Here is a 12,935-nt window from a genome sequence, read left to right on the forward strand (position 1 = left end):
GCGCGGGCGGGGGGCGCGCGGGGCCTCGAGCGCGCGCGGGGCGAGCTCGTGATGAGGGGCGGGGCGGGGCTGGGGGGGGGGGGGCGGCGCGTGCCCGCGTCCTTAAAGTGACAGCAACACCCCTTTCCTCCTTGGTCCTCCAACTTCCATCAAAAAGTTATCTTCAGTAATCTGCAGGAACTTCCTGGACTATGTGTGCCGGGCCGTGCTGTCCCTCCAACAAATATCAGGGTGGCTGGAGCCCCACAGGAGAACCAGGGCCTGTGACCACGAGGCTGTTTCCAGCTGCCTCATCAACCTCCTCCTCCTGGTCTGGGCGCCGGTCCCAAACACCCACAACAGTGTCACCGTATCCGCCCTTAATTCTCATCCTAAACTCTCAACTCATTCATCTCTCCCTGGGTAGAGCTCAAGCAACTCCACCACCTCGCCTCTCTGACCTGTCCTCGAAAGTACACAGCCATCCATGACAACATTCCAGCCATGTGGGCTATCCCATCGTATCTCAGCGATCACAATGAGATCCCTCCATGCCTCAGTAATTGCAATTTGTCATTAAGATTATTCATGCTGGGAGATTAGCCATGCAGTTTCTGAGGCACCGTGCCTGGCCTGTGAAACGTGGTGCTGCTTTACAGCTCCTCTGCAGCGAAGGTGGATGCGGCAGTGCCCATCTTCTGCTCGGACACAATTCCCTGTTAAAGCAAGCCAAGAAAATCCCACTGTCAGCCCACGTTGTGCGTGCATGGCAGTCTGCAAGCATTGGTGTGAGGAACTGGGCAATTTCAGCACCTGGAGCCACTTCCAGAGTTTCAGTCATCTTTCACTCAATAGGAAAAAAAATCTCTAACCCTTTTCTCCTGTCAGGGAATTCCCTTGTTCTAAAAAAAGGTTTTCTCCAGGTCTGCAGCTCGGATTTCTGTAACAACTAGTGTTTGGAAGCAATGAGAGCAACACTTTATAAATTAACGACTAGTCAATATATTAATGTTGGATTAAGTCATTTGTGATAGGAATTTAAGTTACAGGAATAACTAAGGAATCTTTGACTAAATAGATACCAATACTGTAATTAAAAATGAAACAATTTTGAAAGAACTGCAGGAATGTCATAGCCAGTTGCACAAACAAGCAGATTTCGTGGGCCAGAGGACATGTTCAGCGGAAGGTTCCCCTTTACTTTGCTTCCAGCTCCCTTTCCCTGTTTCTCCAACCCAGTCCTTTCTGTAACATCAGCAGGTTAACAGCCTTCTCATATTTCCATTAATCCTTAATTTTGGGGCAACTTTATTCATGGTAGTGGCTATGCCTGATTCTCAGTGTTCCAAAGAAGAGCATAATGAACTCTGAAAGAAGGGTTTATTTGAAGGTATTCCTACTCCACACTTTTGTGCTTGCTGCTGGCTCAGACCTATCAAGTATTTTTTAAGATTTTTCTGTCAATCACCATTTTGTTAAAAGCCACTCAGATGCTGAGTACAAACTCCAAACTTTGTCTCCTACAAAGATGTAAGAGAGGTTTTGCCTGACTGTGAGATCTAGCTGCACCTTTCTGTGTTTGTATATCAAGGTAAACACACATTTCAATTACCTTACACCTCTGGATTTTTAGTATCCCTCTCCAAAGGCATTAAATCTCCCATGATCAATGAAGGATTTTCGCTGACTGCTGTCTAACCTCTTGTAGCACAGTGTTACACTTCAGGACTGTGGATAAAGCACAACCTGTGGAGTCATCTTGCTGTCAGGTGCTGCTACCCTGCAGAGAGCTGCAAACAGATATCTGCTGAATCACCCTGGCTCGATTTAAGCACCCAGCCTCACATACAAGAGCTTGGAGAACCAAAACCGAGGAAAGGGATTGTGCCAGAGCTGCCAGACAGATGCACTTGACACTGGAGAGCAAGCTTAAGCTGAGATCTGTAACTAGCATTAAACTGTCTGTGTCTTCTGCCCTTGGGTGGGTATTAATGGAAACTGCTCTCACGGGGTGAAATGCCAGACATTCACACCCTAATGTGACATGTAAGACTTAGTCTGGCAATGACTTTTCCTGCAGGGGAGGAAGAAGTTTGATCATTGCTAAGCAGAGTCTTGGCACTAAATAGCTGATGTGCTTCTTAATTAATCTGTTCTGTCTCAAGGCACGTTAAGTACTATGCATGTGGTACATATAGAAATTGCCTTGTGAAATCACAGAGTGGAGTAAAATTCCTTCCCATATTTGTGTGGTAGAAGTTGTGTAATTAAAGAGGCAGCTAAAGTTGGCCCAACAACTACCACCAGCTGAAAATGCTTAAACTTACCTTCAACTTCTTTTTCTACATTTTAAGCTCTGTCCTGTATGTGGCAGGGAATTGCTTATTTGCATGCTTAAAATGCATCCGTGCCTTTGTGCAACAGCAGACAGCAAATAAAAATATTAGGATAAACAGGTCAAAGAGAGTATCACAAATGTAATCAGCACTCATCAGTTGAAAGTCTTCGAAAAGATTGGTGGCATCAAGTTCACAATGAACAAGTCACAGATTTTTCTACCAGGATCTGAACAAAATGAGTGATGGGAGGAGTTTGTTCTCTTGAGTGGCGCAGTATTCACATTTGACATTAATGGCAATATTCACATCAGAAAGGCTGAAAGGCACACTCTGAGCAAGAGACAATTAAAATTTGCTGCTGCCAAGTTTGGCCTTCAGCCAAGGGTACAATTAAAAACAGAAACACCACTCTTTTATCTTCCCTTGCCATCTCTGAATAAATTCTTTGATAGGTGGGAAATTAAAAGCTCCACATTGTATAAGCAAGATGAGGTCTCTGTTCCAGGAAACTAAAATATTTTAAAATTCTAAGATTTTGCTATGAGGATTTTCATTTTCATAATGCTTAGAAAATCCTATTTCAGGCTGGCTTCTCTGAGAGTGTGTATGCATATACGACCTTAAAAAAAACCAAACAAAACCAACAAAAAATTGAAATACTGTGTAGTCTGTCCCTTTTTCTGGCTGAGTGAGACAGATGACTAAGACACTGCAGACCATTGCTATTGCATTCCCTTCTCCTGCTTGCCAGGTCTCTCTCACAAAGCAAATGCAATGGAATTCACTTAAGTGGCACCTTGAGGGATTGCCAGGGAATAGGTATTGTCTGTGCAATTCAGTAATCCCACAGATCAATTGGCACACCCACACTGAAAAAGTCATCTTAAGCAGTGTGCATCCAAGCCTGGCTGCAGCATTCTTTGTTTGCTACCAAGTTTTCCTTCACCAGGATTTTATGCATACTGAATTTAAAAAAAATACTGAGGGAGGGAGGGGGAGAGGGAGGGAGGGAGGAAGCAGTGTGTGCATGTGGGAAGCATACAGAAAGACTGGAAAATAACCTTTGGAAAATGTGAGTCTGAAATGCTCCCAAGATCCATGCAAGGAGAGTTGTCCCAGAAAGAAAATGAAACATTTAGGAAGGAAAAAGGGCATTAAAAAAAATTCGTTTACATTGATATAGTAGGTAAGTAATGGAATTGGATTAGGTTCTACTAAAAACATAGCAGGAAGAGAAAGAAACAACATGGGGGGGCAAAAGGCAGGATGTTATCATGGAGATGCCATAAGCTACAGTCCAGGACAGCAATGGATCAACAGCATCTTCTCCATAGTTAAATACTAACTAACCTTAAGTAAGTGCTAACTCAGACCACCAAAAAGAATTTCTGTATGCAAATTCCTGTCACTATTTGACATTAGGTAGCAGCTTCAGAAGCAGCATAGGCACGTCCCAGCCTTTCAAAGATACCACGAATGCACATGCATCTTCAGGGAGCATGCTGGGAAGAAAATGATGAGCTGATAATTCTGAAGGGAGTTAGGATCTAAAATGCTGCAAAAAATGTAATTGAACCTTTTCTCTTCCCAAACCAAAGGATGAAGAAGTTGCCCTCATGGCTGTGGCTGGCTGCTTAAAGTATCATTGTGCAGTTTAAACATGCATTTACATAACTGATTAGAAATTAGCAGAATAATCAAATACTGAATGCAAAATTAATTGAATTAGTAATAGCAAGCTAAAGGAAAAGCTCTGTAAACCACATTTCAAAAAGATGATTGTGGAATAAAGAGAAGGTCAGTATTCTCCCCCACTGCAGAGAGTTCACATACAAATTGCACTTCACAACAGATTTTATTTTCTGCACACAAGATGCATGTGCTTTACTGACCTTAACATTATGTATGTTTTCAAAGGCAAATACAGGCAAATTAGAAAAAAAAAACCCTACTAGACCTTTCTGTTACTCCAAATAATGGGTTCATTCTTCAGAAGGAGGAATATAAATACAAAAATATGAAGGAAAAGCAAAGATGTTTTAACTCTTCATTAAGGAAAGGAACAGTCTGATGATTGTAGCAGGAACCTAAGAGTTGAGAGAGCAGAGGTGTCATTTCTGCAAGTCACCTTGAGAATATTCAATGAATATCATTCTGCAAATCAGACACTTGGTTGTTCTGGGCAGCTGCAAAGTAGGTGAGATATTTTTTAGGATTTCATGAACTTTAGTTCATCTAGTAGCTTCTGCCAGTGAAATGCATTGTTAGGCAACAAAGAGCTCTCCCTGCAGATATAATATTACCATACTACATTAGAAAGGTTATTATCTCAGGGTTAAATCATCATGTTAAAAACATCAGTCTTGAATACAGAGCCATGTCTAGCTGTATTCCCTAACTGCAACTAATCCACAACTGTATTTCAGTTGGAAACCCTCTGTTAATTCCCCATGGCTCTGAACTGGTAATTAGGTACGGAGTACTTTGGGTAATCAGGTACTTTGGCAGGGCTCCTGTTTCCTTGAAGGGATAGCTCCAAGAATACACCACCTCTGCCATCAGCCCTTCATGTCTTTCCCACCTGTTTGTTCAATACAGGTGCATTTGCCTTGTACTTACCCACTTGACTGCAACTGCAGGTTGATGATCTGTTCCCTTTTTCAACAAAGGGACTGTTAACTTCTACTATGCAAAGTGTTCTGGGTATACTTATGTGAGTTTTTAATAACAGCAGCTAGAATAAGTATCATAGTGGAACTACCCACTTTTCCTGCTTATGTAAAGATACTAAAGTCATCTGGAAAATACTGTTCTTACTGTGGGGCAAATTACTCAGCTCCCACTTAGCAGTAAATTTTTCTGACTGTAACACTGGCTCTTAGATAGAGATCAGTTCGCAGGACAAATTAACCAAAGCCTGGACAGCTAGAATGAACAGGAATCCTTATGTGGATTTGCTGACTGAGCAGCACCTTCACAAACAGAACTGGCAACCACTGTTGCTACTGTTGAGAAGAAACTTCTTACAGGTTGGCTTTTTTCTAATGATAGATTTTTATTGCATTTCCAGATGACATTATTAACCCACGTAAACAGGAATTTTGCTTTGCACGTAATAGAAAGTGTAAACAGAAATTTGAGCATCAGTATATGCTCACTTCTTCAATGGGAGCCCAGCACTCGCCTTCTAAATAAAAAGTCCCGTTGTTTTCAATTTGCACTTCCATTCTGAACCATTTGTAGATACTCCTTGTGTAGCTTTTCTTGGGTTTCATAAAGTTTCTTTAGCTTCTTAATTTGTCCTTTGCTAAGTTCTTTGCCTTCTGTATCATGGGTGGGAAATCCCTGAAATATTAAAAAAGAAAGAGTATTTAAGATAAATTCTTGGACTGCTTTTATTCTTTATGAAATCATGTTTTAATAAGAAAGGGAGATAATGTAATAATGACAGGCTGTCAGGAAGGGGTGTATCTTGGCTAATTTTAGTCACCTAGAAGTTTGACAGCTAACTTGGACTATTTCTGTGTGTTCCCTTCTTAGTTAAAGAAGGGGCATAAGGGTGTATTTATCTTCTGTCCTGTGCCATGTAAGGGAAGCTTAGACCACTAACTTCTAGATGGTTTTAGTTAAGAGAATAATGACTAATTCCTGAACAGATGGTTAAAATAATCTTTTAATCATACCAGCAGATTGAATTGAAGGCTTAAAGCAAAAGCAGTAAGAGATTTATGCTCTTGATGGAGAAAGTATGATCAGCATTTTTATGGACATTCTCTTTGGCTTGAAGGGGTATTTTCCAGTATTTATGCTCTCCATTCTGATTTGCCCCCAGGGCCTGAATTTGTGCAGGTGAAGGGGAGAGGCAGAAGCAGGATCAATGCCCCAAATCAGGTATTGAAGAAACAGTGCTTTTATGTTTTCCAAGTAACACTTTTATCTCCAAAGGGAGCAATCAAGAGCAAAGTTATGCATACAGCCCCTTCAGAAATCCTTTGCCAGGAGTGAGCAAAACAGTGGGCAGAAGTGAACAGGAAACACAGGACCTCTCCAAAAAACATCAGTTTTGGCAGAGTCGGGGAGTTTGTACTTGGAAATGAATACCCTGCCTTGCACCAGAGTAACAAATCTGTGAATGAACATCATTCACATTCCTACCCACAATATATATTTTGCTTTGCAATCAGAGGAGCCAAAGGAAGTGTACAATGAATGTACAAAGGAATGTAGAAAGAAAATACCCTTGAAATGATGGTTAACAGAGACCTTACTCCACAGTGCACAATAAAATTCATATATCACCTTTTCTTTCTCTCCTTCCCTCCTCTCGCCACATTAATAGCACTGCACTGGAGGTTTGGAACAAGATTGCTATAAATATATACAAATAAGTATGTACAACTGGGGAAGGAAAACCTCTTCCTATATGAAGAAAAGTCTCTTACATGTTCATCAAACATGGAGTATTTGTCAACTTCCAATTTAAACATTTCATGTGGTGAAATCTTCATTTTTTCCAGTTTTGCTGCCTGTAATATAAAACATGCATTAACATCACAGTTAATTACTGACAACCTGTCACATATGCAAAAGGAGAAATAGATTATAATTTCAAAATCAAAGAGCACTTAATTCATAATTGTTTATTATGTGAAAAGAAACTTGGAGTGAGGTGTTTCTCACTAGGAAGGAAGTTCCTCACTTCTTCTACTGAAGACTCAGTAGGTCTTAGCTGTGCTTGTCTGGGGGAAAAAATGGTTTAAACCTGTAGAGAACCACTTTATAAAATAGATACATTGCAGAAACTCAAAATAATTTGCTTGTATACTCCAAAAACTACATCTGATTCTTGCCAATTTGGTTCCTTAGTCGACACAAAGTGAATAGTTGCTACGAGTAAAGAATATTCAGCAATTAACTCACTGCAAAGGGAACTACCTTTATCAACCTTCCTGCTGGGAAGCAAAGGTTTCTATGCAGGTCACAGAAGAATCAGATGCAGTAACTGCACCGAAAATAAACTGAACTCTCCCTTATCTGTATACAAGCACATCTCAGAATCTTTTCCATGTAATTTTTGCCCAATGCAAGGGAATCACCTTTTTGAAAGAGTGAAAAAAGGTACTTGGAATTTGTGGATGATAAATGCTATTTATCTTGTTTTATCTCTGTACGTGGTGCTCTCTAAAAGCTTTCTTCCTCTTTTAACACAGGATGTATTTCCTGTACTGTTAAAGTCATCAGCATGGCAAACAATATTTTCTCTTATGAGTTTACCTCCTCTGTCTGCCTACTCCCCATCCGAAGCCCAAAACCTTTGAGCTATCTGAATTCCGACCATAGAAGTAAAACATTTCACTGCTCAATCATAAGGAACAGGGGATTTCTAACATAGAAAAAGAAAAAACAAAGGAGAAAAAGAAACCCTTTTACATATACCTATGATACTAGAAAGGGAATAAAATAATAAATGACACAAGCAAAATCTTCTCTAACGGTAACAAGCATGTAAGATATGACTTTGTCAATTAAGGAAGTAATACTGTTTATAGACTGAAATTAAGTGCTACAAGTTCTTCTGTAGTAAGTTATTGCAGGCTTTAGTTGTGTTTTCAAAAATGGTTTCTCTATAAGAATTGAAAGTCCAAATCTGAACTGCAAGCCAATGTCATTCTGAGCAGGAAATTGTACACAAAAAAAAGAAATGGAGACCTGGTTAAGGCTGGGCAGAGAGCCTGTGTTCTAACGTGTTCTTTCCTGCATGTGACTATTGCTACCTACCACCTTCCTTCAGAATGAGGCTACTTACTTCCTGCTGTTGTTTTTTCCTTGCTGCTTCTTCTTTCTTCCTTTTTTTCTCTTCTTCTATCTGTGAGAGGCAGTGTTAGTGAGTAAAAGGTAATGCACTATTTCATTTAGTTGTTTTCTACAAACCTGAGCCAGCTCCCCTGGATATCTAATTACAGACAGAACTGGCAGCATGACCTGCAGCAAACCCACCATGCCTTATAATTAGGATTGTCTGATACTTCCCACTGTATGACTTTGATTTCATTTGCTTTTATTCACAGCTAAACCAGTTTTAACTGTTCAGAATGCATTTTGCATGCAAAGTGGATACCTATAAAAGAATACCTAAAAGAAATTGTCCTGTCATTTTAGGGGGAAAAATGTTTTGCAAACGAGTTTTTAAAAAAGACTGTATTTCAGTGATATTTTAAGCTCTTGCCTCAAACTGTGAAGACATCACACTTTCTCAAGCAGCAGTTGTATCACTTGATGTTCCTAGGGAAACAACTATCCAAATTTAGCCAACTTGCTAAAAATCCCATCTTGCACTTGCCCAGGAGAGACCTGTCAGTTCTCCAAGGGTTCTGCCAGTGCTGAACATAACACTGTTTCCAGGGAAAAGGGACTCTGGCTGCAGGTCCTACCCAGCAGCTATAAGCAAACTGCCTTCAAATGTCATTCTGATGAAAACACCTGGAGTTAGCTAAAACAACTTTTTACTTCTCCCTTTTCTAAAAAACATCAACATGGAATGAGAAATGTTGGAAAATCTTCCAAGTGTTTCTAGTCATGATAGAATTTTACTATTTGGTAAAACTGAAGACAGACATATGAAGTGTTACTCTTAAATATCACAAAGTCAAACATTAATGCTAGGAAGTGCCAAAAGCAGGGCTTCTGTACAGACCTTGGACATGTGAATTAGAATTCACAAGCTTTTTATAGTAACATGAATTCTTTCCCCCACATCCTGAATGTCTCACTAATCCACACTATATTAATTAAGATTTAGCCAGTACATTTTTTCCTCACATATGAGATGAATACAAACTAGTTCTGTGGAAAATGTTGACTTCATTTGTACAAACAAAAGAAGTCTGTATTAGCTTCCCATTGGAATTGTTCTTCCAGAGAGAAAAGACAGTTTGAATGCAATACTTAACATCCCTTAATTATATACAGATCTTAAAAAGCAAACATAAAAAATCTTAGAGGTATTCTCTAGGTCCCATACAAAGTTTTCAAGAAGCTGTTTTGAAAAATTCTTTTTTTCAACACACTTAAATTTTTGTATCAATTCTCTTATGCCATTTTCCTTGTTGCTAGGCTGCTATTATTTTTCTTATGTATTATCAAAGAAATGTAGAAGTATCCATAGCTAACACATTACTCTTAATTTTAAAAATATAGGATGCTTAAAATAGTAACCTTTTTCTTTTCTTCTCTTTCTTTCAATAATGTGTCCTTATCCACTAATTTAACCACGGTTGGAAGTCCTAAAGAAAGCAAAATGAGATTGATTAGTTTCTTAATTAGTCAAAGGTAAATGTGTTCACCCTGTGATAATTGTTTGCTTTTTGCATGCTGAACGCAACTACCACTCAGTGACTACTCAAAAGTGACTAAGAAGTTAGGTGCTATATGAAAAGATGAAAAATATTGCAGTGCATGTTTTTTTATTCTGTACATGCATATATCCAGTTCTACATTATATATTCATACATATATACACCATTATATATGGTACATATTATGTGCCATTATATATAATATATATGAAATACATACATGGTGCACAGTTGATAGGCTACAGCTTTGCAGTCCTTAAATTTATTGAATTATTCCAGATTAGTTTTGACAGTTTGTTTTCCCACTTCTCAGGAAAACAGCAGGGTTATAAAAACAGCTGCTACAAAGTTTCAAGAGGTAACTGAGTACCTTCATGATCTTCAAGTCGAACTCCAAGTTCAGGCAGGATGTCATCCCGAAGAGCGTCACTCAACTGCAGCACTTCAGTTACTACAGAGCATGAAAAATGCTTTTAGGGAAGTCAGATGTCGCCGAGGTACACTTTTATGCAGCTACATAGTTACTTCAGTGCAATTAAGAAATTGCCACTCTCTCACACACAGAGAGAAAGGTCTTTAAAGTGATAACTAAAGTAAATCCTGCCTTATTTCAGCTACACAGAGAAGCAGCATGTTTCTTTGCAGGGACTTGAAAATCACAAATTTCTTCTAAGATATCCTCACTGTTCCTGAAGGGGAACAGAAAGAAAATCCAAGGCAATTCAGAAATGATGCAGAAGTTCTGCCAGGATATGGTGGAAGGGTACATGACTCAGGAAGATCCTAATGGTTGCTGTAGGATGTGCAATAAGAAAGGTTAAAAACCTAATTTTAGAAAAACCACAAATTAACATATCCTGTGCTAAACCTAACAGTGCCCTTTGAAGGACTATGACTTTGTTGATTTGATAACTACACACACATTTGTCAGAGGAACTGTAATCCCAACATCCTCTTTTTATTTCAAACAATCTAGTTGCAGCAGAATGGAGAATTTTGGTTTGCCTTTCTGCATGGTTATCAGGACATCATGGCTAATATTTTTTTCCCTTGCAAACTTATCAAAGAACCATTGAAGACAGCAAATGGTTAAGAACTTAAGATTTAGCTGAAATATATGCTATCAGCTCTTAAGGGGAAAACAAATCTTCATACAGGTAATTTTTTGGATGAGAAATTGTATCAGCTGAGAAGCAGCAGAACAGTTAAGAGGAACTAAATGCATCAAGGAGACCCAGAATGTTGTTGTGAATTCAGTGGCATTTTTTATAGGCAGTCTGATATTTGGGAGGAACACTTAACCAAGTGTGACAAGACAGATACTTGGGTTAGATGTGCTTGTAATAAACAAGTGTTCTCCCTTTCAGCAATTCTTAGCTGGTTAAACCTAAGAAGTACTCAGGGTCTCAAAGGTATTATTTCAGGCAGTGGAAGTTTCCATCCAGGCAGTTTCTTAACCACTGCACATTCTGCTAGATACAAGTACCATCCCTGAGCCTTCATCTCTTCCACAATTCTCAGAGAGCTGGAAGTGAACAGAGCACTGACTATCCTAAAAGTATAAAAAGGAACACCCTGTTTCAGTGCATGGTTGTGTTCTGTGGCTCTCTCTTTGCATAGGAAACCACTGCAGTGTACAGAACCTCTTTTGTCTGCCATAAAAAGAGTTGTTGTTTCTCCTGATCCAGAGCAGTTACACACAGTGAACCACAGTCATGTTTGATGCAACTCTAAATAAGCCATTAAGATAAACCAGGGGTAAGATTGCCTCACTGGCTGTTGACACTAAAAGGTGTTGGCTCTAACCTAGGCAAAGGAATTACACATATCATATCAAGACATATCATATCAGAAACACCTACTGCTTATTCACTAAAACAGCATCTGCACAATTACAGATGTTTATTTATCTAAAATCAAGAATAATTGGAAGCTGAAGAAGAAGAAATCCACCAATGAGAAATGTATAATGAAACATATTATTTATGAGAGGACACATCCTCTGATCAACCCTGTCATCCAAAGGAATCAGCATGGTGCTTCTTAAGGCTGAAATGTGCCTGCTCTTTGCATGTGGTACCTCCAGAGCAAAGATGTTTAGGATTGGGAAGGGTGTTGTTTATGGGCTGCCTCAAGACACTAGGAGGCTAGTCTCACTGAGGACAGTGACCAGGAAACCAGCAGGAAAATGCCTTATCACCAGTGCCCATGAACATCCCAGCAGATGGGCACTCCTTTGGCCTGTGACTATTTCCCAGACATCTCTTCATATATTCTGTGAATTTCAAGCCAAAGAGTATCAGATGTGAAACAGATGTTGAGATGTTGTGAATGGGAACACTGTGATGGGGAGGAAAAAGAGAGCTTGAAAAGCATCTGGAGAATGCTGAATGTAAAGACTGGCAGCAAAAGACAAGAGCAGGCAATGCTACAATGAGAGAGCTTGTCCCAATTCTGGCCAGCTAATGACATATTTGGAAGAGGGCAGAAGGTGCAGAGGGCACTGTGTCCTAGAAGCAGCTTAGAACAAGATGCCATATGCCACCAGCACCACTGGCAGGAAATGAAGATGCAGGCAGAGTTCAGACATGGACACCTTTACCATGGGGTAGTCAATTTAAGCAGGTCTCCTGAGGCTGGTAATCAAAACCTGAAGGACTTGCTCTTGTTTAAATATCTGAATAACAATATGTTGCTAATAAGAATTCTTCCCAAGCATTGGGAGCTGCACTGGGCCACAGATCATCTCCACTGTGCATCCTTGCAGAGACAAGTATACAGGAGTCTTTAGTTGGTCAGCTACCCAAGTGAAATGTCAGGATGTGCAAGACAGAGATGCTCTGACCAACCAGTCATTGACACATTTGGCAGAGGTTTTCTGCATTTCTTTCCCCTGTGCAGCCAGCACAGTGTTTTGCTTTGTCTGTTGACCATCATTGCTAGGTAGGTTCATAAATTAAGACTCAGATGCAAATGATCAGTGCAGATGTCCAGTTTGAAAAGTAATAACCTTATAAAATAGGCAATTTATTTTACTAATGTGTTTGAATGCTACCCATTCTGGATGATGGTAACATTTTTGCAGAGTATATATATTTTGATTCTTACTAAAAAACACAGCCTTAAAAATGGCTATTCTGTGAAATGTTTTGTAGGTACATTTTCAAAGTACATGTATATGGATGGGGACATTTGTAATACTCTGCAGGTTTTACAGAGCCACATACTTTTTATTTAACCTCTGAGAATACTTAAAGCAATA

General features: G+C 39.5%; 1 protein-coding gene across 2 annotated transcripts in view; it reads right to left on the bottom strand.

Moving 5' to 3' along the window:
• Window positions 1–4,154: 4,154 nt before the first annotated feature.
• The window catches only part of CARS1 (cysteinyl-tRNA synthetase 1), a 34,823-nt gene continuing 26,042 nt past the window's right edge, over window positions 4,155–12,935 (bottom strand). The window contains exons 19-23 of one of the 2 annotated variants that reach the window (XM_039552804.1): window positions 10,044–10,124; window positions 9,534–9,601; window positions 8,125–8,184; window positions 6,761–6,844; window positions 4,155–5,663 (exon numbers count right to left, since the gene is read on the bottom strand). In XM_039552804.1, coding sequence (XP_039408738.1) covers window positions 5,529–5,663; window positions 6,761–6,844; window positions 8,125–8,184; window positions 9,534–9,601; window positions 10,044–10,124 — 428 coding nt within the window. In that variant the 3' untranslated portion in view covers window positions 4,155–5,528. The remainder of the gene's footprint in view (window positions 5,664–6,760; window positions 6,845–8,124; window positions 8,185–9,533; window positions 9,602–10,043; window positions 10,125–12,935) is intronic. The other variant, XM_039552805.1, reaches the window with a different exon arrangement.

The sequence above is a fragment of the Corvus cornix genome, chromosome 5 (assembly GCF_000738735.6).
Source record: "Corvus cornix cornix isolate S_Up_H32 chromosome 5, ASM73873v5, whole genome shotgun sequence".
In the NCBI taxonomy this organism is placed as follows: domain Eukaryota; kingdom Metazoa; phylum Chordata; class Aves; order Passeriformes; family Corvidae; genus Corvus; species Corvus cornix.